Source organism: Phascolarctos cinereus, unplaced genomic scaffold (assembly GCF_003287225.1).
Source record: "Phascolarctos cinereus isolate Bilbo 61053 unplaced genomic scaffold, phaCin_HiC Scaffold_4;HRSCAF=312, whole genome shotgun sequence".
Lineage (NCBI taxonomy): Eukaryota > Metazoa > Chordata > Mammalia > Diprotodontia > Phascolarctidae > Phascolarctos > Phascolarctos cinereus.
Window position 1 is genome coordinate 580,885,363 of NW_027555847.1, and position 27,290 is coordinate 580,912,652.

Consider the following 27,290-nt stretch of genomic DNA (forward strand, 5'->3'; position numbering starts at 1 on the left):
TCCTAGAGAATGTGTGGGTCAAACAAGAAATCATAGAACCAATCAGTAATGTCATCAAAGAGAATGACAGTAATGAGACAGCATACCAAAACTTATTGGATGTAGCCAAATCAGTTCTTAGGGGAAGTTTTATACCTTTCAGTGCTTACATGAATAAAATAGAGAAAGGGGAAATCAGTGAGTTGGGCATGCTACTAAAAAAGCTAGAAAAAGAACAAATTAAAAATCCCCAGTTTAATACCAAATTAGAAATTTTGAAAATCAAAGGAGAGATTAATAAAATTGAAATTAAGAAAACTATTGAACTAATAAATAAAACTAAGAGCTCACTTAATAGGAAAAAACAATAAAATAGATAAACCTTTGATTAATTTGGTTGAAAAAAACAAACCAAATTACCAATATTAAAATTGAAAAGGGTGAATTCACCACCAACCAAGAGGAAATTAAAGCAATAATTAGGTATTTTGCCCAGCTGTATGGCAATAAACCTTACAGTCTAAGTGAAATGGATGCATGTTTGCGAAAATATAAATCACCTCGATTAACAGAAGAGGAAATATAATACTTAAGAGTAAGCCATCAATGAACTCCCTAAGAAAAAAAAAATCTCCGGGGCCAGATGGATTTACAAGTTAATTCTACCAAATAATTAAAGAACAATTAATTCCTGTACTAGATAAACTATTTGGGAAAATAGGCAAAGGAGTCATATCAAATTCCTTTTGTGACAAAAGTATGGTGCTGGTACCTAAATTAGGAAGAGCCAAAATAGAAAAAAAAATTATAGATCAATTTCCTTAATGACTATTGTTGTAAAACTTTTAATTTATCATGAGAGTAATACACTATGACCAGGTGGGATTTATACCTGGAATGCAGGGCTAGTTCAAATATTAGGAAAACTATCATCATAATTGTCCATATCAATAACAAAACTAACAGAAATCAAACTAGCAAAAAAGCTTTTGAGAAAATAACAGCACCCATTCCTATTAAAGACTAGAGAACATAGGAATGCATGGGTTTGTTTTTTTTTTTAATGAGTGGTATCTGGCTTAAGCCAGCATAAGTAATGGGGATAAGCTAGAAGCATTATTAGTAAGATCAGGGTGAAACAAGGATGCTTGTTATCACCACTATTATTCAATATTGTAATAGAAGTGTTAGTGTTAGCAGTAGGAAAAGAAAAAGAAATTGAAGGTATTAGCATAGACAGTGAGGAAACAAAACTATCACTCTTTGCAGATGATATAAGGTATAATTAGAGAATCAACTAAAAAACTACTTGAAATAATTAACTTTAGCAGAGTTGCAGGATATAAACCAAACCCACATAAATCAACAGCATTTCTATATATCGCCAACAAAATTCAGCAGCAAGAGATAGAAAGAGAAATTCCATTTAAAATAACTGTAGATGATATAAAGGAGTCTACCTGCCAAGACAAACCCAGGAATTATATAAACACAATTACAAAACACTTCACACAAATAAAGTCAGATCTAAACAATTGAAAAAATATCAGTTGCTCATGGGTAGGCCAAGCTAATAAAATAAAAATGACAATTCTACCTAAATTGAATTACTTATTCAACCAATCAGACTGTAAAAAAATTATTTTATAGAGCTACAAAAAATAATAAAACTCATCTGGAAGAATAAAAGGTCAAGAATATCAAGAATTAATGAAAAAAAATGCAAAGGGAGGTGGTCTAGCTGTACCAGGTCTAAAACTATGTTATAAAGTGGCAGTCATCAAAACTATTTGGTACTGGCTAAGAACTCAGAGTGATGGATCAATGAAATAGGTTGGGTACACAAGACACAGTAGTAAATGACTATAGTAATCTACCGTTTGATAAGCCCAAAGACTCCAGCTTCTGGGATAAGAACTCACTATTTGTCAAAAACTGCTGGGAAAACTGGAAAACAGTATGGCAGAAACTAGGCATAGACCAATATCTCACACCATATACCAAGATAAGATCAAAATGGGTATATGATTTAGACATAAAGGGTGATACCATAAGCAGACTAGGAGAGCAAGGAATAGTTTACCTGTGTGATCTGTATAGAATGGGAGAATTTATGACCAAATAAGAGATAGAGAAAAAATGAAATGCAAAATGGATAATTTTGATTACATTAAATTAAAAAGATTTTGCACAAACAAAACCAATGCAACGAAGATTAGAAGGAAGGCAGAAAGCTAGGAAACAATTTTTTACGGCCAGTGTTTTCTGATAAAGGCCTCATTTCTCAACTGTATAGAGGACTGAGTCAACTTCATAAGAATATAGGTCATTCCCCAATTGATAAATGGTCAAAGGATATGAATAGGCAGTTTTCAGTGGAAAAAATTAAAGCTATCCATAGTCATATAAAAATGCTCTAAATCAGTATGGATTAGAGAAATGCAAATTAAAACAGCTCTAAGTTATCACCTCACACCCATCAAATTGGCTAATAATGACAGAAAAGGAGATTGATTAATTTTGGAGATGTGGGAAAATTGGAACACTGAGGTATTGGTGGAGTTGTGAGGTGATCCAACCATTCTGGAAAGTAATTTGGAACTTTGCCCAGAGGGCACATAAACTGCTTACTCTTTAATTTAGAAATACCACTACTAGGTCTGTATTCCAAAGAGATCATAAAAATGGGGAAAGGACCCACATTTGCAAAAATATTTATAGCAGCTCTTTTTGTGGTGGCCAAGAATTGGAAATTGAGGGGATGCCTATCAGTTGGGGAATGGCTGAACAAGTTGTGGTATATGAATGTAGTAAAATGTTATTGTTCTATAAGAAATGATGAGCAAATGGATTTCAGAAAAACCTGGACTTACATAAACTGATGCCGAGTGAAGTGAGCAGAATACGAGAACATTGTACACAGTAACAGCAACATTGTGTGATGATCAGCTGTTTTAAACTTAGCTCTTCTCAGCAATTCAGTGATACAAGACAATTCCAAAAGACTTGTGATGGAAAATGCTATCCACATCCAGAGAAAGAACTATGGAGTCTGAATGGAGATTGAAGTATACTATTTTCACTTTTTAAATTGTTTTTTCTTGTAGTTTTTCCCTTTTGTTTTGACTAATGTGGAAATAAGTTTAACTGATTGTACATGTATAACTTATGTCAAATTGCTTTCTGTCTTGGGGAGAGGGGGAAGGGAGGGAGAAAAAATTGGAACTCAAAATCTTACAAAAATGAATGTTGAAAACATTCTTGACATGTAATTTGAAAAAAAAACTATTAAGTGCAAAAAAAGATATCAATGAATTTATACTTTTAGTTATGAATTAGAAATTAATTTTGTCAAAGTTTAACATGTTTAATCCTTATAAAATAATTTACTTCTGACAACTGTAGTTTAATCTGTTAATTATGTTATATAATATAATATATGTTAAATCATAAAATTCTAAGTTAAATAATATTCAGCAGACAGTAGTTCACAGTGGTATTTTTGAACCCTAATTTACTCAGTTTATCCTCTATAATGACTGAAAATTTATGGGGTTGTTTTTGGTATTTGGACTTATATAAAGAGAAATTTCAGCCATGGTTTCTTTTACCAACTAAACTACCTTATTTGACCTTCCTGTCATAGCTACTAGTGGCATTTCCTTATTTTTGAAAATGGCAATGTATGATTGTGACCAGTGACCTATATTTTGTCTTAAAGTATAGGAATGGGGAAATGCCTGTAGTATAGGTCTAATCTGGCCTGGGTTTTAATTTCGCTTAACCCGCAAGGTAAGCATTATTACTTACATAGTTATTAAAATACCATAGCATTTTGTCTCTCTCTTTGATCATCCATAATACAGAACTAAAAGTATGTATTTAATCATATTTCCTAAATAGAATTGTAGATTACTCATTGCTAATACATGATTTTATTTTTTGATCTGGACCTGTGATTTTATTGATGTAGGGAACTTTCAATAAGGAGACTCTCTCTGCCAACGAAGACTGACAGTTGTTCTGTAACTTAGAATCTTAAGAAAGTTGCTGAGAGGTTATATTTTGTTCAGGGTCATACAGCTAATGTGTGTCAGACTTAAACCCCCAGGTTTTCCTGATTGACTCTGAGCCAGCTCCGATAGATTGCCTCTCAACTTATGATAGGTATTATATCTTTATGTAAATGCACATATACATAAAGATCATTGGATATTTCTCTATATAAGCATTTTCTAAAAAGAGTGTGTGTATACACACACACACACACACACACACAATCTCTTCTCAGTTGTTTACCTGTAGGGTTATTCTTTTGGTCCTTAAATTGTTTATATTTTTGGTTTTTATCAGTAACTCCTTTGAAAGGCAGGTGGCATTCTTAGTAAATTTACAGATTCCATGAAACAAGGAGGAAATAGCTAATGTATATATGCCAGGATCAGGATCTAAAAAATTCTCAGCAGCCTGGATTGATGGGCAGAATGTAACAAAATTAATCATAGGAACAAATATAAGTTCTGCATTTAGGTTCAAAAAATCAACTGAATGACTGTGGTATAAAAGAAGTAAGACTAGATGGGGGGGGAAGCTTAGACTTTTTAGTTTAATATGAGTCAACAACCACAACAGTTAATATAATCTTATTTCATTTATATAAGGAATCCCTTCATTAATGTAGATTATAATCTCTTCATGTCTCAATTTTATAAGTTGTTTTGGCCAATAAAGTTCACCTGGTGGACAAACTTCTGGTGACGATGAGCCTTTCTGAACTTAGCTAGGTTGATCCTTAAACAAAAGACAGGCTCTCTAGTTTGAAGTGGGACATGCCATTCATATTCCACTGGCATAGCCTTAGGGAAAGCAAAGTCTCCTCTCCCCGATAGGTACTGAAATAAGATGTTAGTGGAGGAAAGGTGCCTCAGCCTGTATTGAGTATGCAGAAAATGAACACCATGTGGTAGTGGTTTTCAAACTTCTTGGTCTTAGGATCCCTTTATACTCTTAAAAATTATTGATGTTACCAAAGAGCTTTCATGTGGGCTATGTACAGAGATATTTTTACTGAATTAAAAATTAAAACTGATAATTTTAAAAATATTTATTTCTTTAAAGATAACAATGATAGACCCATCACATGTTAACAAAAACATTTTTATGAAAAACATTTCCTCTCCCCCAAAGTCAAAAGAATGGAATTGTTTTATATATTTTTGCAAATTTCTTTAATATCTGGTTTAATAGAAGACAGCTAAATCTCATTCATATCTGCTTGTGCATTCAGTCTGTTATGATGTTTTAGTTGAAGTGTGAGGAAAATTTGGCCTCACAGATATGTGGTTGAAAAAGGGAGTATTTTAATGAGCAAATAACATCTTAATATTATTATGAAAATAGTTCTGACCCTGTGGACCCCTTGAAGGGATCTTGTGGACCTCCAGGGGTCTTCAGATCACACTTTGAGAATCATTCTCATACTGTCTAATCTAAGCTGTCCCTCGGTAAACAATCCCCCCTAAATAGATCCAACAAGAAGCTATCCAGCTTTCATGTAAAGCCCTCAAGTGAAGGGAAACTAATCCCCCTCCCTTATTCTGCCTTTGGAAACCTCTTACAGTTTTTCCTTACATCAAGACTAAATATGTTTTTTTTCCCTTGGCTCTCCCTCTGGAGCCAAGTGGAACAAATCTAATTCTCTTTTCATATGAATACCCTTCAAATACTTGAATACAATCAAGTTCTTCCTAAATTGTCTGGGCTAAATATGGACAGTTCCTTCAACTCAAATTTAAATAACTTAATCTTGAGGCCCTTTGACCATTTCCAGTCATCTTGCTTCTGATGCTTTCCAACTTATCAGTGTCCTTTAAATGTGCCAAAAAGTGAACACAATCTCTAGGTGTGGTCTAACAAGTGGAACTATCAGCTCCCATGAGCCAGAGACCACCTGGAGGTCTCTTTTCACACAGTCATAAGTCCTGTTAGCTTCGTTTTACAAACTGAAGAATTTGTGGGGAGTATATACTGTATACCAATTCTTAATAAGTTTTGGCTGCTATATCACAATGTTGACTCATATAAAACTTGTAATCCATTAAGACCCCTAGACCTTTTTCAGACTAATTTCCAAAGGACACAACGTAAGTGTCCTAAAGTGGAAAGAATATTGGCTGTGGAGTCATAGAACTTGGGTTCAAATCCTACAGATCTTTATTGCCTGTGTGACCCTGAGCAAGTCACTAAACTTCTGTGTGATTCAGTTTCCTCATCTGTAAAATAGGAGCTTGCCTTGCCTGCCTTTGAGTCCCTTCCAGCTCTAGATCATCTTAAATCTTTATTTCTCACTCCCTCAATCTACTGGCTCTGACTGAGACCTGGCTCCTGTTAACACAGCATTCTTTATATCCTGTTTTCTACTGAGCAAATAAATGCCCTTGTCAGGCAGAAAAACTCATTTGGTCTTTAAAAATCTTAATAAGGAAGGTTGAAAAAGGAAATTAATGTATATTCTGTATTCTGACTAATAGAATGACCACAGCAGTGCCCTTAGGGTTTTGAGGTTCACTTAAAGACAACCATTCTAGAGCTTTCTTCTCCTTATACCCCCAGGACACTTTTTCATCCTTCTTAAGTGAAACTGACTCACAGTCTCTCCAGTCTAACTCCTGCCCTCATACATACATATACATTGATACTCCTTCAAGCCCCGCCTAAGTTTCTAGGTCTTCAATACACTCAGTTCTCATGATCTACTTCTCTACTCCAACTTAGCTGAACACTGAGATGATCATACCATTGATGTTGCTATCAGCCCTAAGTGTTTCACTTCCATGTTCATGAACTCTGAAGTTCCTTTATCTGATCATAATCTTGTATCCTTCCATCTATCCCTCTGTCTTATAACCCTTAACCCTATTCATCATGACCTCAAAATTCTTCCCCAACCTCAGTTGTTTCCCATCATCACCCTGTACACACTGGCTGTATACTCTCCTTTTTTTACTACATCTCAAACTAAACTCCTGTCTCCTTAGGCCTTAATTTCAGGTCTTAATTTCATCTTCTTACTCTCTTAACTTCTTGAATTTGACTTTCAGCCTCATGTTTCAACTGAAATTGCTCCCTACAAAGTTACCAGTGATCCCCCAGTCACCAAATTTTGTGGCTTCCTCTGACTCCTCATCATTTTTCACCTCTCTTCAAATTTGATACTGTTGACTATACCCTCCTCCTGGATACTCTCTCTTCTCTAAGTTTTCAGGACACTTTTCTCTCCTGGACTTGTCCTACCTATTGACTATGCTTTCTCAGTCCCCTTTGCTTATTCATCATCCACCAACTGGTTGTATACTAACATTTGGGCCTGGGCCTTCTCTTTTCTTTTTATATTCTTTCAGCAGTTTTCATCAGGTCCTCTCCACTCCCATAGCTACTACTCTAGACTATGCCTTCCTCATCTCTTGGCTGGTTTACTGCAGTAGCCTACTGTTTGTGTTTTCCCTGCCTTCACTCCATCTTCTACAAAGCCAGAACAGTTTTTCCTGAAGTGCAGATCTGTTCATGTCACACACACCTCCACCCAGCTGAGTACAACCCAGTCATTTCTTATTGACTCTAGGATCAAATATAAATTTTTCTGACATTTAAATCTCTCCACAGCTAGTTCCTTCCTACCTTCTAGTTTTCTTCTACATTTCTCCCCTCTTTGAACCTCGTGATCCAGTCATGACAGTGAAACTCCCTTTGCACTGAATGTCCTTCTTCCCCTTCCCTCCACTTCTATAATTCTTGGTCTCCTGCCGAAGCACTCTATGAAGCCTTCCTTGATTTCCTCTAAATCTTCCACTGTCCCATTATTTTTATTCAACACCCCCCAGTTGCACTGGAGACTGCTACAGCCCCCCTAGATCATTCCAGCACTCCCCAAGGGGGTGGTATCACCTACTTTGGGAATCTCTGAACTCTAGATTATTGATAAAAATGTTCAGTTGTACAGAGCCAAGGGCATATTCCCTGGAGTATTTCACTGTAGCCCTTCCTGTAAATCATCGAGACATTGACTGCTTTGAGAAACTGACTGACTTTGGGATCCAATCATTCAAATAGTTCTTAATGCACATACCTATGCTATAATTTAGCAAGATTTGCTTAACTCAAGAATAATTGAAAATTAATTACACCATATGGAAGCAGCATGCTTAGACACTATTGAATATAAAAAGGTTGTTTATAGTAATAAAATGATTGATTTTTTTCTTTTCCCTTAAAGGAACATAAAGAGTGACCGAGTTACACCAGAGGAGATAGCTTGCTACTACAAGCACTATGTGAAAGTTATGGGTCTTCAAAAGAATTTCCGTGAAAATACTTATATAACCTCTGTATCAAGACTTTACAGAGATCAAGATGATGACAACCAGGATAATGATGATATTTCAATACAACAGTTACAAATGGAGAAGTCAACATTTATCAAGAGAAACTGGGAGATTAGAGGCTATCAAAGAACAGCCGATGGCTCTCACGTACCTTTTTGTCTCTTTGCTGAGAATGTAGCTCTAGCAACTGGAACTCTGGATTCTCCTACTTATTTAAAAGTTGAAGGGGAAGATTTTCCCTTTGTGTTTCATTCAATGCCAGAATTTGGAGCTGCCATTAGCAAAGGAAAGTTACATGGCAAAGTGGATCCAGTTTTAATTGTAGGTTCTGGACTTACTGCAGCTGACGCTGTGCTGTGTGCTTACAACAATAATATTCCTGTAATCCATGTGTTCCGGAAACGGGTTACTGACCCAAGTTTAATTTTCAAACAACTTCCCAAAAAACTTTATCCTGAATACCATAAAGTATATCATATGATGTGTACTCAGTTATATTCTATTGACTCTAATCTTTCATCAGCTTATGCCAGTTTTCCTGAGCACCATGTGCTTTCATTTAAGACGGACATGAAATGTGTTCTTCAGAGTGTCTCTGGATTGAAGAAAATCTTCAAGTTATCTGCGGCAGTAGTATTAATAGGCTCCCATCCTAATCTGTCCTTTTTAAAGGAACAAGGCTATGATTTGGGCCATAATTTAAACCAGCCAATTACATGTAAAGGTAATCCTGTGGAAATTGATCCATACACATATGAGTGTACTAAAGAAGCTAACCTTTTTGCTTTGGGGCCTTTGGTTGGCGACAATTTTGTACGGTTTTTAAAGGGTGGGGCACTGGGTGTTGTTCGCTGTCTGGTTACGAGACAGAAGAGGAAACAACATTTAATTGTTGAAAGAGGAGGTGGTGACGGTATAGCATAAAGCTATTGTGTTTACAAGTAATAATTCATAGCTAATTCATATGGACAGCTTGCCATCAGCATTTTTAATAGTGATTTACAGTCTCATTTTGTTAGGGTTATATTGCCTGACAAGGAGGTACACAACTGTACTCATCATTTTGAAATGTTGTAAGAACTTTGTTTTCTTTATTTAAAACTACCTTATACCACTAGGTATAATTTTTAAATGATAGAAAACATTGTCAGTTTGTCTGACCAGCTTTAGGCCTTCATTTTAACTGAAGCACTATAACATTATTTCATCAAGACTTGGTTTGTTATTTTTCTTCAATTGCTTATGTTTAATTTTCAAAATGTTATTATCTTGAAACTAAAAAGTCAGATGATTAAGCCAGGAAGTTGACTTTATATAATTTCAGATCTGAAGAAGAATGTTATGGGGGGAAACACTTACTAAAAAAGGTTTTATTTATTTTGCCACATCATCAGTTTTGTAAATCTTATTTGTCACTTAGATTAAGATGGTCTTTAAACAAACAAAGATTCTTTATTTAATTCTGTAAGGACTTCTTAAACTTAGATTCTAATAATAATCTGACATCCATTAATGTTGGGATATATCTACAAACTTGGCCATTTCAAGACAAATTAATAAAGTATTTTGTGCAGGTTTGTTCTCTACTAGACTTCTATAAAGCTTTCCAGTAATAATTTGATTTGAAGTACAACAATAAATTGCTTATAAAAGTGCTCTTATTACTGTGTGAATAGAGTTAATTTTAATAGCTCACATTTATACAATATACTTTTTTAGCACTTTAAACTTTGCATAATGCTATATGTACATTATTTCATTTGAGCCTTACAGCAATACTGTGAAATAGGTAACATAAATTTTTACAGATGAGTACACTGAAGCTTTGAAGTTGTAACTTGGTCACACAATTGTTGTCAATAGTAAGCTTTCAGCTTAGGTTTTCCTGACTTGAAGTCCAGTATACTCCCCACTACACAGTGTTATCTCCTTAAGACAGTGACTGAGTTATGCTGGGAGAAATAGCTTGTGACAAAAATGCTTTCTCAAAACAAGCCTGTGTGATAGAGCAATTATTAAAAGCCTCATTATAAATTATTTTTGGCTTTTGGTCTGCTAGAGGTATTCAAGAAATTGTAATTGCTAGATGGAAAAATGTCTTTTTTTTCATTTCCAAGGTAACTGTTACTACAGAATATCCAGTTCCTAGACCTCACTCCCCACCCCCTCCCCACTGCTACTGCAGAGATCTTACAAATATGTTAAATTCTTAATCATTTAAATTTATGTTACCTAGTTTAATATTTTCATTGATGTGTAATAATTAGAAATGCCATGGTTACAGGAAAACAGAATCACAACTTTGGAGTTGGGCAAAGGATCTCACAGACTATCTAATTTTGCGAGAACAGGTATCCCCTTTATGGCCTCCCAAGTGGTAATCCAGCAATGCTACTTGAAGAACTCGAGGTAGTATATTGTCTTCCTTCAGTCGCCTAACTGTTAAGAAATTTTTTCTTGTTAATTCAATTCAATAAATGTTATTAAGTGCCTGCTATGTACCTGACACTGTGCTAAGAGCTGGAGATACAAAAAGGTAAAAGACAATCCCTGCCCTCAATGAACTTACAATCTAATATTACCAAGTAATATATAATGTGTCTCCACCATTGCTTCTAATTCTGCCAGCTGGGGACAAGGAGAAAAGCATACTACATCTTCCACATTCCTTCCCCCCAACCCCCACAGGATCTATGATTTCATCCAGCTAGGGAGCTCCTGGCATATTGACACCTTATCTATAATCTAGAGCAAGGTGAGGAACTTGAGGCCACATGTGGCCTTCTAGGTCCTTGGGTGCAGCCTTTTGACCAAGTTTTACAGAACAAATTCTTTCATTAAGGGGATTTGTTCTGTGAAGTTTGGATTCAGTCAAAGGGCTGCACTTGAGGACCTAGAGGGCCTCATGTGGCTTGGAGGCTGCAGGTTCCTCACTCCTGCTCCAGAGTCTTCAATTTCTGAACCACTGAGAGGTTAAGTGACTTGCCAAGGGTAATGAAACCAGTATATTTCAGAGACGGGTCTTGAACCCCATCCATATGATAGCACTTCATATATTATTCAAAGACTGTTGTAATGGCTTTCTTAAATCTCCAAGCCAAACATCCCAGGTTCTTTCAGTTGCTTCTTATATGACATGGTGAGTTCCCTTATCTTAGCTTGCCCTACATTAATTTCCATTTGTCAGTGCCCTTCACAATGTGACACCCCAAACTGAACTTGCTACTCTAACTTGCTCTGCCTTAGTAGTATTCTTTGGATACTGTGCCTCTTATTGCAGCTGCCCTATCAGACTATGACTCATGGAGCTGACAGCAAGTCCACAAGCCCCTCACACTACCCCGTCATTTTCATCAGAACTTTGTAGCCACACATTTGATTCAGTGACCCAAAGGGTGGAATGGCTTACCCTCATTAAATTCAGTTTAGAGATTTGGCTCAACATTCCAGCCTTTTAAGAATCTTTTGGATTAATGTGTTGTCCAATCCTTTCACTCTGGTGATTCCTACACTGTTTACATCTCTTATGAGATATGAGAGACATCAGGGTCCCCTGCTGAAAGAGGTAGACTGCTTATGTAGCATTCCTCACATTGCCTATCTAGTAATCCTTTAAGAAATGAAAACAGTTTAGTCCAACATTACCTGCTTTTGATGAATCCACATAGTAAGCAACATTTTGGCATAGTGGACAGAGAGGTAGCCACTGACCATGTACCATTGAGCAGATCCCTTACACTCTTAGTATGCTGAGCAACTCTAAGACTAAGAAGCAGAAAGGGCTGGTTTTCATTAGAGGAAGTTCTTCAACTGTTCCCTAAAATGAAATCATAGATCTGGTTAAAAAAAAAGTGGGGGCAGCTAGGTGGTGCGGTGGATAGAACACTGGCCCTGAAGTCAGGAGTACCTGAGTTCAAATCTGGCCTCAGACCAAACATTTGACACATACTAGCTCTGTGACCCTGGGCAAGTCACTTAACCCCAATAGCCTAAAATAAAAAAAAAAATCATAAAAAAAAAGTGAAGCCAGGCTTGCTCATAGTAATGACTGATTTCTTTCCTAAATGTTCAGAAACCAATTATATTGTTATCTTATTGTTTTTCAGTTGTGTACAACTCTTTATGGCCCCATTTGGGGTTTTCTTGGCAAAGATACCAGAGTGGTTTGTCATTTCCTTTTCCATCTCATTTTATAGATGAAGAAACTGAGGCAAATAGGGTTAACTGACTTGCCCAGGGTCACACAGCTAGTAAGTGTCTGAGGCTGGATTTGAACTCAGGAGGATGAGTCTTCCTGACTGTCTACCGTCTTTTGTTGCATATGCTAGAATTCATCAAGAATTAAAGTCAAACACATTGGAGTATTGGAAATGGTATTATACTTAAATAGAAATAGATCCCTGCAGCTGCATATTGACTTAGAAAATCACAAATTAACATACTGTATTTTTATTTTGTCGGCATTTACCAGTTAGGGCCACAACTGACACCTTTCTATTTCAAAAATGGAGACATTTACTTGTCTCCTGAGTTAGAGCAACTTGCCTGCTCATTTTTCATAGTTTCCTGATGGTGACTCAGCTTTCACCAATTACTTCAATAACCTTCAACACATCCAAGTTCAAGGGCAAGCTAGGCGTGCTCAGTTATCATCTCATGGATCTTGAATTTTAATTCCTTCTTAACCACTTTTATTCTTGCTTTCCCGGCCCAAACAGAAGAGAAAACAAATGCAAAATGGGAGTCTTCTCTTCATCATCCACTACCATTATCCTAAGATCTTCCTGCTTGCAACAAAACTTTTTTAAAAAACCTGTTTTGTTTTTGTTTTTCTTAGAATTCGCTAGTGATATCACTCTTAAAAGATACATATGCAAGATATATATGCATCCACCCTTTGGATACATTCCCAGTCATTTGCCCTTTTAGCTTCTGTGAATTTTATTTAGAATTCTGTTCATTGATTATTTCCTTGTGCCTCTCTAGTAACCTTTCTCTCCCTTCCCCCAACAGGTTTTTTTTTCCCCCTGTAAGAATTTTGTTCTTGAGAGTATCTCATTACTTTTTGGCAGACTTCTATAGAATTTTAAGCCAGGTGATCTACCTGACCTTTCTAATTTATTTGAAAATTGCTCTATCAAAATCCAGGGCACATATGTATCATGTATCTTACTTTCAGCAAATTCAAGGGTAGAATGGTGACTTTCAGTTCCTTGTAATGATCAGATTAGCATCCACAATAGTAGTGCATTGGCTTCTGAGAACTATTGTACTTCTATACTTAAATTTTATGTGCAACTACATTACCTGGCTTGTCAGAAATATCCTGTTTTTTCCCTCCCCTAAGATAAAGACCATTTCCATCACATCTGCCACCTCTAGACAATCATATTTTTATTGGCCCCTTATTAGGTGCTGTCCATCATTGTCCAAGAGCCTTTATTCCTTAATGTTAAACAGTGATGCATAAAACCAGATTGCCTTCTCAGATGCCTTTCTTCGTCAGCTATTGACTTAGCCAAACCTGCCTTTCCTTCAGTTAGGAACACAGCTCCTGTGCTCTCTAAGGTGTAGCATCTTGCCCAATTCATCATAATCTCTGAAGAAGCTTTCATTCTGGGGATATTCCTCAGAAGGTAGTGGATTCTCCTGTACCGGAAGAGGCTATCTAGCCCCTTGATATGTTGTACTGGGGATTCTTCTTCAGGTATTAGTTGACATAGATGGATGGTAGAAATGTGATTCTGAATCATTAGTCCCAACATAAATATAGATACTGGTGGGCAGATCTTCTAAGTCCTGGGAAGCATTCCACTGTGTTCTACATACACATTCCTGGTAGACATCTGACTTCTCTGTTCATTTCAAGTCAACTCTCAGTACTTTGAACAAGGGGTAACCTGCTTACTATAATTCCTCTGTCTTTGTTTAGTAGAATACAGCCTCTTCTTCTGGTGGCATCTGGGTATCATTGCTCTCAGGCAAAAGAATGTTAGAGATCCACTCTCTGTGTTGGGGATTCTCTTTGGCACTCTAGTGAAGCCTATGGATGCCTTTTCAGAATGCATTTAAATGCATAAAATAAAATATGTAGGATTACAAAGAAAACCAATTATATTGAAATATAGTTATCAAATTAAAAAAATTTTTTTTAGTATTTTTTTTTGCAAGGCAATTGGTGTTAAGTGACTTGTGCAGGGTCACACAGCTAGTTAAGTGTCAAATATCTGGTCTGAGACCAGATTTGAACTCAGGTCCTCCTGACTCCACGGTCAGTGCTCTATCTACTGCGCAACCTAGCTGCTCCCTCAGATTTAAAAAAAATATATTCATGGACCCCAGGTTAAGAATCCTGGCTGTATGGGAAAAACCTCACCCTTATTACCTAGCTACCATGACTCAGTGGTCTTTTTTCCCTTGTATTTATCAACACATTATACCCTTCAAACTTCCTGACTCAGGTTTCTATCCCCTCTTGCTCTGAATTTTTCTTCCTTGTTTTTCTCTTTTAAATACTTCCATACTTTAATAATAATTATACTAATGATAGCACTTTACATATGTTCTCATTTGATCCTCACAACACCCCTAGAAGGTAGGTGCTAGTATTATTCACATTTTATAGATGAGGAAACTGAGGCAGAGAGAGACTAAGTGATTCACCCAGGGCCACAGGGCTAGTCAGTTGTATAAGGCAAGATTCAAACTCGGGTCTTTGAAGAAACATTCTGATAATCTGGCAAATAGAGAGGTGTCTTTACAGCCTTTTCACTTCTATTTTAGTCTTTCCTAACTACTAGAAACTATTATGATAACCTTTCTACTTAGTCTCTGTCTCCGAGTCTCTCTTCCCTCCCCATTCAAAATCCACATCATTGCCATATAATAATAATACTAAGGCTCTGATCTGAACATTACTCCCTTGCTCAGGAAGCTTCAGTAGCTCAAGACAAAACACAAATTTCTCTGGCATTTAATGCCCTTCACAATCTGGCCCTGTCCTATCTTTCTTCTTCATTCTAAGATTCCACCAAACTTACTGTTTACTATACCTGACATCTCATTTCTGCCTTTGCACAGAGAATTCTAGGTAACTGCAATCTTTTCCCTCATCTCCACCTTTTTGGAAACACAGCCCTATTCAAGGCACAGCTCTCCTTCCAGAGCCTTTCTTACTCTTGGGGGATTTGTTAGCACTCCTCTACTCAATTTGTATTTATCTGCATACAAGTTAGTTCCCTCCCTCGAGCCCCAAGTAGCATGTCAGTGCCTTAAGGGCATGCCTGTTTTTGTCTTTGTATCCAAAGACCTGACCCATAGTGGGTGCTTTATAAGTCCTTGCTGAATCCTTAATAAATTCTTTGCATAGTAAGGTGACAAACATTCATTTTGTGTTCATATAGCTGTTACTTTACCCTGGCAAAAACACAAATATAAGTACTGTGTGGAGGTCACTGAAAAATTTCCCCTTACCCAATAGATGTGAATTCCTCAGTTCTTTGTCATTGTTGCAAACTGCCTATTCAATGTCCAATATATTTTGTGGGAAAAGGTATGTGTGTGTGAATAGTTATTCCTTCCATTATACATACATACATATATATATTATATATATATATATATATATATATTACATATATATTATATATATAATATATATACATATATATATATTTCTACTTCAAACAGAAACTAGCCCTAGCTATTCTCTAAAAGAAGTGTGTGTGTTACTATATTTAAATATATAATATATAAATATATTTGCAAGACAAGTCTTTCCCCCTAAAGCATAGTGTGACAAAATTGAATTCTGAAGTCTTTATTTTCTAGTGAATTTATCTTTTATTTTAATGCAAGTCCTCTGAATCATCCGGTTTGGGGATTGTCTATAAACATGAACTTAACCCTTCAAACACTAAATATAAGAACCCTAATCAGGGGCAAAGGAGTAGACATACTATTGAAGGACTGACTCAGACTTAAAACAAGAGGATGTTATTAGCTTAAAACAAGCTAATTAAAGGATCTTGAATTCATCCTTGGAGAGGCATAGTTGGAATAATTCGTTTTACTACCCCCAAAGAAATGTTATTTTAGGAAATATCATCTCAGTGCTTGTGATAAGCTTTGGCAAAAAGGCTGACATGAAAATAACTACAGCTTATGCACCAATGTGTGTTAGAGGATGACAGCAGAAAAATTCTACCAAAAAAAATCAGTAAACTAAATTAAATGAATATCTATTTGGTGGCCTCAATGCAAAGGTGGACATAAGGGAGAATAACAAAAAAAGTATTAGGAAAACTCAGTTTAGGAATAAGAAATGAGAGCAATCTTATAGAGTTTTTTTCTTTTAAAAAGTTTTTTTAGGCAATTGGGGTTAAGTGACTTGCCCAGGGTCACACAGCTAGTAAGTGTCAAGGGTTTGGTCTGAGGCTGGATTTGAACTCAGGTACTCCTGACTTCAGGGCTGGTGCTCTATCTACTGCACCACCTAGCTGCCTCATTTTTTTTTAAATCAGCAAAAAATATACCTTCCCTCTTTCTCACCTCATCTACCTAAATTGAAAACAAAAAACAAAACCACTATTACAAACATGTATAGTCAAGCAGTCATAAAATGTAATTCCTAGAGCTGAACATAATAATTTAGACTAGGGAGTAGGAGACAGCTAGAGTACTGGGTTTGAAGTCAGGAACGAGTGCTGCATTTAGAGTCAGGAAGATCTGAGTTCAAAATTGGCCTTAGACACAATATCCGTGTGAACCTAGACCTCTTTGCCTCAGTTTTCATATCTATAAAATGGGGATAATAGCATTCTACCTCATAGAGTTGTTGTGAGGATCAAATGAGATAATTGTAAAGGGCTTAGCACACTGCCTGGAACATAGCAGGTGCTATATATATGTTAGTTATTATTATTATTATTAGGATTATCTCTTACTTAGTACTGGATATCATGTTTCTCAGTGTAGCTTAAAACAGTTTTAGCTTTTTGTCTGCCAAATCATACAATTGACTCATATTGAGTTTGTGATAAACTAGATCCCCAAGGTTTTGTTTTGATGTAATGCCATGCCTCTCCAATATTTTTTTTAAACTGAAATCTAAGATCTTACAGTTTCCCTATCCAATTATTCTTTAGTTTTAGTCCCAACATTCTACCCTGTCAAAATCTTTTTGAAGCTGGACTGTGTCATCTAACTTATCAGCTATTCCTCTAGCATTCAGTTACCTGAAAATTGGATAAGAAAGCCACCAAGCATGGGGCAGCTAGGTGGTGCAGCCGATACAGCATCGGCCCTGAAGTCAAGAGGACCTTAGTTCAAATCCGGCCTCAGACCAAACGCTTGACACTTACTAGCTGTGTGACCCTGGGCAAGTCACTTAACCCCAATTGCCTAACCAAAAGAGAAAAAAGCCACCAAGCCACCTATCCCTTTACCCACATCACTGATTTAAAAAAAAAAAAGCACTCAGCAGCATAGGATCAAGAACAGATCATTAGGTCCTTCCAAGTTCACAGTAAATTACAAATGACTACTTTTGGTTTTGGCATTCAACTAGTATTGAATTCACCTGATTGTACTACTATGGTACGAACATTACCCTGGACAAAGCAAAATGACTGTATTTACTGACATACAATAAACCTTTCAACTTTTTATTTCTTAAGAACTTTTAATATACAATGCCTCCTTCTGCTGAAATCATTTGTTTCTACATTACTTGGCACCAAGTTCACAAAATTTTGACATGTTCTTTAATTCTTTATCATGAAATCAGACTTTTTATCAGCTGGAAATATGAACTGGAGTTCTAGAGAAAAATGGGGGTAAAGATATCAGTTTTGGAGCCACCTTAACAGAGCTGCTAACTAATGTGTTTCATTTATATCAGAAATCTCTCTAAAAAAGTTCTCCCAATAGCACACAATACTGGACTTTGGGGAGGTTTCTTCTGTAAACATGATCTATAATAATTGACTTACATGATACTTTAAAGTTTGCAGAACACTTCCAGTATTTCAATGGATCCTTACAACAAACCTCTGAGGTAGGTACTACAGTTAGTAATATCCCCATTTTACAGATGGAAAGACTAAAGTGCAGAGAATTTAATGATTTGCCCGTGTTTGCACAGCTGTCACAAGCAGGACTTGACTTTAGCTCATTCTGATCTAGCACTCTATCCACTAGACCACACTGCCACTCCATCCCTCACATATCTACAACCTGATTCTTTACATTGGGTCTTTCTGACTACCCTACAAGTACGTTCCTGTCTCTTCAACACTAAAATTAAACCTGCCTTTGACCCTGCAGTTGCTTCAGGTCGTCATCTTCCTAAACTCCTAGAAAAAGCATTTTCCACTCCTCAAGCCCTTGTAAATTGGCTTTCCTTCCTACCAACCTACCTAAACCATGCTCTTCACAAGTACTTAACTTCTTTAGCAAATCCAATGGCCATTCTTCTCTCATGGCCCATTACTCTGACACATGACAGCCTGGAACCCATCTTCATTCTTACTATTCTAAGCTCCCATGCCTTCTGTAAACACTCCACTTGGATGATTTTTCAATTTCTTCCCTCTTTTGCTGGCTCTTCATTCTCAACTTTTAATTACAGGTGTTGTCTTAGGCACCTTTCTCTTTATATATACGTTTGTGTATATGTATTTATTTCTCTGATTTTATTTGCTCTTTTGACTTCAGTATCTACACAAATCACTCCCAAATTCATTATCTTCACTTCCAATTTCCTTGAACTCTAATCCTATATTCCTAACTGCCTATTTCATGTCTAAAATGAAACTCATCTTCTATATTTTTCACCCTCACTTCTTTCAGTTAGTGAGATCAGTGTCTTCGGATTAAAAACTTTGGTGTCATCTTTAACTTTTCTTCTTCAACCCATACATCATCCAGTCAGTTCAGAATTCTTGTCATTTCTACCTCAACACTTAGCTCTCACATCTGGCCTCCTGTCCACTACACTGCAATCACCCAAATTCAAATCCTATGCAGGTAGGTGGAGCAGTGCAGCTGGGCCTGGAATCCAGAAGACTCATCTTCCTGAGTTCAAACCTGGCTTCAGACACTAGCTGTGTGGCCCTAGGCAAGTCACTTAACCCTGCTTGCCTCAGTTTCCTCATCTGTAAAATGAGCTACAGAATGAATGGCAAACCATCCCAGCATCTTTGCTAGAAAAACCCCAAATAGGGGAAAAATGACTAAACAACAAAACCTTTTTTGCCTTGTCTATCCATTACTGAAACCATCCTCCACACTGCTGCCTATATAATCTTCTTAACCAACTGCTATATCACTTCTCTATTTAGAACCCTTTAATGGATTCCCAAACTTCTCACCTAACTATCCAGTCTTATCTCACAGTATTCCCCATTCAAAATTTCTACATTCTAACCAAAATATACTATTTTGCCTCTTGTTCACATGCTGCTTTTATTCTGTCTTTGCTCATGCAGTTTACCCACATATGGAAGACTCTCCTCGCCTGTTATATCTGTTGGATTATGTTGAAATTCCTTCATTACTTTAAGGTTCAAACAATGTATCTTCTCCACAAAGCCTTCCCTCACCCATCTCAAAGTGATTTCTTCAAATTTCTTATATCATTTTCTTCAAACCCTATTGTTATCAGTTTCCTGTATACTTCTTTTCTTTCCCGCACCTCTATGAATTATATACTCCTTAAGAGCAATGGCTTCAAACTTAAATAGAAAGAGCCATTAATCTGTTCATAAGGATCTCTGTTGGCCAAATACTGACAATTTTAAAATGTAATGTTATCTGTATTTGATTGTATTTTTATTTTGTTATTTTCTAATTACATTTTAATCTGGTTCCTATGTTTGACCCTTCTGCTTAAGATGGCCTTTGTTGTATCCTATCTTGTACAACACAATGCCCTGAATATCACAGGAACTTAATGTTTGTTGAATAAAATTAATGGACAGTATTGTATTTACAATGTGAAGATTAATGTTTAACTCCCAATTGTCAATGACTAGCAGTGACACTAAATAATTCACTCAAGTTCTTTTAGGTTTGGCTTCACCATCTGTAAAATGGGGATCCTGCAACTTACAACTCCCTACCTCACAGGATTGTTGTGAAAATGGCATTCTATAAATAGCAAAGCACTGGATATGTGGGAGCTATTACACATGCAAACAGATCTGTGATCTGACTGATGTGAACATTATTTCTAACAGTACAGACCACAACCCATCCATGCCCACTCATGAAACAAAGAGAATTTATCATTGTCTAAATAGTCTTTAACTGGATTCTTGACGATATGCCAATGCCAAAGTTAGCCTAGTGAGACACAGCTAGCCTTCAGTTCCTCAACAGATGCATCACTTCCAGTTATTTGGGAAACTATGGCTGAAAACAATGGCAAAAGTGGTGAGAAAGTTTAATACAAAAAAGGAAAAAAATCCGGCTTTCCTACAATTAACCACCCCCCTGCCCCCACGAAAACATATAGAACAAAGGGTTTTGTGGTACAGCACGGAATTTTTTATTAGGTTTACCTAATAAAAGAAAAAGATATATGAAAAGATCACATTTTGTAAAAGTTATTAATAACAAATTGCATGTTATTATAGGTTCATTTCCCCAACAGGATGTAATTTAAGCAATTACAGTATATGCTTTTAACATGGTTCAGACTAATGTAAATTAATCACAAAATTATATAATGGGCCCCTATGGGAGCACAGAGATATAATTTGAGGCCTCAGAAGAAAAGCTAAGTCAATAGGTAATAAGTTAGAACAAATCTACTTATGTTCTGCCATGTTACAATCTTCTCTGGCTAATTTACTAGAGGACAAAGTTTCGTGCATTTTTCAAACCCCACTGAGATCAGCCATAAATAATTTAAGCTTCAAATGATTATGATGGAAGTTTAGAAGACTACAAAATATGGGTTCAAATTTATGAATGTTGAGCCTTTAGAAATTACTTCGATGTTCAACTAAGTGAATTCTGGTGTATTACCCAGAGTCACTCTTCCATTACTATTACAAGACAACTTAAAAAGAGACATTCTAACATAAAAGTCCACTTACAGCCTTTTAATTTCTACTATCATTTGGGGAATCTGATTTTTCTAAATGTTATAATTACATAACTATGTACAAAGCAACCAAGATTGATAACCAGCTTTGAAAAAAATAAATTAAAATTACACCAACTTATTTGTGTACAACTATTTTACCTTTACTAAGATTCTGATGCACAATGACCATTCATGAAAGCACTAGAGCTCTAAGACAGCAAATGCCTATATTCCAAGGTAGAATCAATCCCCAACTCTTTTCATTTCCACTTCCTGAAGTCAACTGTAGCTCTAAGACATTTTAAAATTTACTTTTTCATATGAAAATCATCACAACTTTTTTTAAGTCTCATTCTTTTCCTTTTCCTTTCTAGGGTAACTTCCAGCTCTTTCTAAGGCCCATTACACAAATCACAGGGCAGCAAGTCCCTTAATGACAGGCTGATATTGAAAATGGAAAAAAGAAAAATCCAACGTAGAAACACTTGACTGACACAAAGGCTAGTATTTTTTCATTTCAGGCTAAATTCCTGAATTTAGATGACCTACTAGAAACTGTTTATAAAGCATCCTACATTTTTTGAGGAAAAACCAAGTTTATGAATGAAGAATGATGCACACCTCCCAGAACTGGTACGCTGATATTTTATGACATGTAATTTGATGAAGGCAAAGGTCCTCAAAGTCTATAAAATAGTACCTAAACTAGCAAAAAATTGCAAAGAAGTGGTGCAAATGATGTCATAAAAGTATGAATAAAAAACATGAGCTATACCCACAAGGAGAATAGGATATACAATAGAAAAACATGCTCTGCTGGTATCTTGCTACATCAAGAGAACATTAGGAAGGTTTCTAGCATATTGGGTAAAAATTCACTCCAGTGGTGAATTTATGGAAGGGCATGGATAAGGCCACACAGGTTGAAGAGGCATGAATGGGTCAGATGGTATATGTATCACAGGAGGGAATACTCACAGTAATGAGATAAACTATCTAGTCAAATACTGAAGTATTATTGATAAAGAAAACCAAATTCTAAACACCTTCATAAACACAGAATAATCATTACTATAGGCTCATATTTAGACTTTAAAATAAGTCAATTCATAAGCAGACTCCCAGTTATAAGATACCTAAATGCACAGACACACCCTTCTTTTTGCTTCCTAAACTAAATATAATTTCAGGGGATATTATAAGGAAGTGGTAATTGATTAGAGACAATAAAAACAAAGATCCATGACAAATAAGTCTTAGGTATCTGGGAAAGTCAACTGGGTAATGTGGTATATAATAAGAGCTACTCAAATAGAACTTTAAATGTGGACAGTATACGACTAGCCAAATCATCGACTATGAGTTGAAATGAATTAGAATTAAAAAAAAAAGAAACCCCAAAACATAGTAAAAGAACATTGGACTTGAAGTTAGGACTCCTGCATTGTGTGAGCGACTAATTCTGTGTCAGTTTCTTCATTTTTAAAAGTAAGAGACTGGATTACATAATGTCTAGATGTACCTTTCTGTTCTAAAATTTATTTCTATCATCAATTCTAGTAAGCCTCTTATTTTTCAGTTTAAGCAGGACACAAACATACCACTAATTTGAATTTTATCTTCCTCATGAGATGTTTTTGTTTCCAAGAAACTTGATAGGATAGGTAGGCAAGGTAACAGAGCTTACACCTTGAAAACTGGAATCAACGAGAAAAAGTTTAAGGCTGGCACCCATAGCTGATCAAAGAGATCACCATAACTGCTGAATTGACAACTGTCACCTCTGGGGGAAAAAAAAGTTAATGAAAGATGTGAAACTAAAACAAACTATCCCACATGAAAAAAAGCATATTTTTTTTGTATTTTATTTAATGATGAATCTAAGTTATAAAACATCTGCTATTGAAATCTCTTCTATATATTATAATATAACCTTGTAAACATTCACGTAAATGCCTGCCACATAATTGCTTCATTATTTAACTCTTCAGTTATCTTCTCTTTCTTACATTAGGATTATATCTGTAAGGAAAGAAAAAGAAGTCAAAATGACCTAAAAATGCATTCCTTTTACTTTGAAATATACAAGTGATTAAAGATTTTTTCAGCAGGGTAAGCAAGGAAGGAGTTTTAATTTTGCTTTTGTCACAAAGAGAAAGAGAGGCCATTGCAAAGAACCATAGTTTCTCCAATCTGAGAGTTCCCAATATATCCCAGGACCAGTCCCTATTCCTATCCCTATCCTTATCCCTAATAATTAAACGTGGCCATCTGACTGTCCACTTTTCTGTATTCCACTGCTTCACCTGTAAATTGTGACAATCACTACTTAAAACAAAAAAGAAAACACCACCTTTAAAAGGTAACTTAAAGTCAATACACATCTCCCCTAGGCTTTAAAAGTTAAGGTTGAAAATTGCCCACATATAGATTCAGCTCATAAGCTACACAAGTCCTATGAAGAGTTTAATCAAAAGCATAAATGAACACTCCCCAAAACGTTAATATGTTTTCTTATAGCAAAAAAAAAATTGGGCAGCTGAGCATGCAGATACCCCCTTTATAGAAGATTTCTTTTGAGGGAACAAAACAAAACAAAACATAAAATCTCCACAGAATTATGTTCTCCTCTGGAGGAAAAAAAATTTAAACACTTTTATTAAAAAACCTTTTTGTTCCACGTTTTAGAAAACGTTATAAAATTATACTTCCCTGCATATATACCTCCAACTTTTATTTAATGATAGTTAAGAGAACATTTGATAAGAGAAGTAAATTTTTATTATGCCCTTAGGAATGTGTTGAATAAGAATTAAATCACAGCCAATCTTAAATCCCTCCCCACTAAAAGCCAATTCTAATTCTAATATAGCCTTTTGTTTTCATGCATGAGCAACTTAAGGCTAAACAAATGATCTGGTATTTAACATGCTTTAAGTCAGAACTCATTCGTTAATGCTTTTGCTTAGACATGAAAATGTCACAACTTATCAGCCAAATTACAATACTAGTAGATTAAAAGTGTTAGCCTAGTGCCATTTATTTTATTTTGGGGGCTCTAGACCACACAAAAATTTAAAGTATGTTGTGGCATATATCATAACTGATATATCTCCAGTTGAGACATATCTTATAACTGACGTATAGCAGGCTCCAGAATCTAAAGGAAGCTTGCTTTAGAGACTCTAAACTTAGGCTAAGCAGAAAAAGAAAAAAATGAACAAATTTATCCGGAATTTCAGAAAGTGAAAATAGATCAGTATGGTGAGTTCTTGAAATTTTGCATAGTGGTATCTTCTCATAAAAAAAAGCTTGTATGTAAGATATTTTGTGTGTATGTGTATACATATGTGTATATATAACACATACATACACAGACACATGCACACAAATATATGTAAACTATTATTATTACTGCTGTGATGAGGATGAAAACAGATGCGTACACAACACACTACTTCAAAGCTACAAACTGGGGCCATATGTATTAAGTATTTGCTTTGAAATAACATACTTGAAAGCACTAGAAACCTGTAATAAACAAAAGTTTACCGAAAGAGATCATCAGCAAGTGATTCTTCTTTTGCATGTTTGTTCTGTACCTACCAAAATAAAAAGAGTTTTAAAATTTTGCCCTATGGTGAATATTCAGTTTGTTAATTCTGATCAATATCTCTTTCTTGTTTATAATCTTTCCACTATTTTCTATATATTCAAAAGAACATTAATAAGGTAACTATTTTATAATGTACTCAGTACAAACATCATCAGAACTGTTTATTTTTATATACCACAGCAGAACTTATGAAATAGCAACTCTCCAGTAACTGCTTTTTTTTTTTTGAGAGGAGGACAAAAGTTAGAGCTTTGGGACCTGAAAGACTCAAAACTGAAATCAGTATCACTGAAGTATCAAGAGTTATTACACTTGATTGCGTGTGTGTGTAGAGAATAAAATGACCCTAAATTCATAAAAATTGTGAACCAATCAAGTAGCTATAAAATCTAAGCCATGTATGTTTTGGAGTGCATAAAAAGAAGGAGTGAAGTAATAAAAAGATCAATGAGAAGAGAAGTAGAGAACAGATAAACCACAATGGGACAAACAGCAGCAAGAACAGCTGGGAACAACTGAAACAAACTGAGAAAGATGGTAAGATATCAAAAGAGAAGAGATAGAGAGATAAACAACAGCAAGGAGAACAAAGAGAAAAGGATGGTTGTGAGTGGTGACAAGGCAAGTTCGAATTTGGCAGACCAGACTAGGAGCAGAGCTGGCTAGACCCTGTGCCAAGTTTAGTATAACAGTTCTTAGATTACACTACACCACGTCAAAATCTGTAAATTAACAGACGCAGAGTAGCTCAGGAATATGATGCTACTTTCTTTACACAATCCTCCTTATACCTAATAAATAAATATTGATGAAAAGCTACTGTGAATATTAGCTTAAGTGCTAGGATAAGTGTGTTTGGTATCTCTGTACCCTCAGGCAATACTAGTTTTTTTTTAAACTTGTTTTGCTGTATTATTTTCTTAACCTAAATGGCTCGCAGCTGTAAATACTAATGTCTAAATAAAGTGATGGACAGATAATAGCTCTGACATTTCTTATCTGGTGAGGATTAATATATATTTTTAAAAGACTAAGTCTGCCCATCTCACCCAGGCTGTCAATGTGGGGGCTACTAACAGGTTTGATTCCACCAACGATCAGCATGATAGCTTAGATGTTCTCTGTTTCTGACCTACACTGGTCTTTGTTACTCAGGCAACCTAGTGGCCCCCTACTTCTCACTGCTCATTATATTGATGCCAAACCCCAGAGAGATACCTGATTGGCACAGCCCAGTGCAGGTCAGAAGAGATCCACCAGCTAATAAGATCCCTGGGGGCAGCTAGGTGGTATAGTGGATAGAGCTCCAGCTTTGGAGTTGGGAGGATGTGAGTTCAAATCTGGCCTCAGACACTTGACACTTACTAGCTGTGTGACCCTGGGCAAGTCACTTAACCACGACTGCCTCACCAAAAAGCAAATAAATAAATAAATCACTGGGAGCTGGGTATAGCTGTGTGCCACCACTCCAGCCATGAGAATTAACCTATAACTAAAACTCATGGCATTTTCCTGAGAATAAGTGGAGATCACTTATTTTTGTTTGAAAATTTTTTGTTTGAAAATCTGATGTAAGAACACCACAAAAGAACAAAATAGAGATTAAAATAGATATATAACATGATTTATTACTGACCTCTATTTCTTGTCTTAACCACTCTTCTAATTCCGCATTCTTTCTAGCATGATGAGCTATTAGGTCAGAGCCTCCAATGATGCACGGAAGTTTTCCTGACCCAGGATAAGCTACCTATCAGGCAAAAAAGGTCCAAAATTATTACAACATTTTAATAGTATCACTGTAATAATAAAATACATTATCAAAGTGAGACTATGATATTTTCAAAAGAACTTGATGGAAAAGGGCCATTAACTTTACAGAGAAGAGCTATGTAAATGAAGTTTATTTCAGTTGTTCTGAAAAACTGTAGCTTAAGATACTTTACCAAGACAGAATCAATATCAATGATACTATTTGAAATCAGTGAAAAAATACTAAATCTCCAGTAGTCAAAACAGTACTTGGGTATTTGATTGCATTTTGAGATCTGTGAAGTTTTATATGATGATTTTTTTCTATAAGTTTTTTCAAAGAGTTTCTAATTTTTCAACTATTACTATTACCATGACTGCTTTAGAGTAATTCAGAACATATGAGTTCCTGATAAGCTCAGGGAGATACATATAATTTTTTTCTTGTGCTTTTACTATTTAAAAAATT

At 35.8% G+C, this 27,290-nt stretch overlaps 2 protein-coding genes across 4 annotated transcripts in view; one reads left to right on the plus strand and one right to left on the minus strand.

The window, feature by feature from the left end:
* Window positions 1-10,021, plus strand: part of OSGIN2 (oxidative stress induced growth inhibitor family member 2) — a 32,842-nt gene extending 22,821 nt beyond the window's left edge. For both annotated transcript variants that reach the window (XM_020979719.2, XM_020979721.2), the window contains exon 6: window positions 8,252-10,021. In XM_020979719.2, coding sequence (XP_020835378.1) covers window positions 8,252-9,284 — 1,033 coding nt within the window. In that variant the 3' untranslated portion in view covers window positions 9,285-10,021. The remainder of the gene's footprint in view (window positions 1-8,251) is intronic.
* A 10,865-nt stretch (window positions 10,022-20,886) lies between these two features.
* The window catches only part of NBN (nibrin), a 44,409-nt gene continuing 38,005 nt past the window's right edge, over window positions 20,887-27,290 (minus strand). For both annotated transcript variants that reach the window (XM_078153656.1, XM_078153655.1), the window contains 3 exons: window positions 26,706-26,815; window positions 25,006-25,055; window positions 20,887-23,475 (listed from right to left, as the gene is read on the minus strand). In XM_078153656.1, coding sequence (XP_078009782.1) covers window positions 23,445-23,475; window positions 25,006-25,055; window positions 26,706-26,815 — 191 coding nt within the window. In that variant the 3' untranslated portion in view covers window positions 20,887-23,444. The remainder of the gene's footprint in view (window positions 23,476-25,005; window positions 25,056-26,705; window positions 26,816-27,290) is intronic.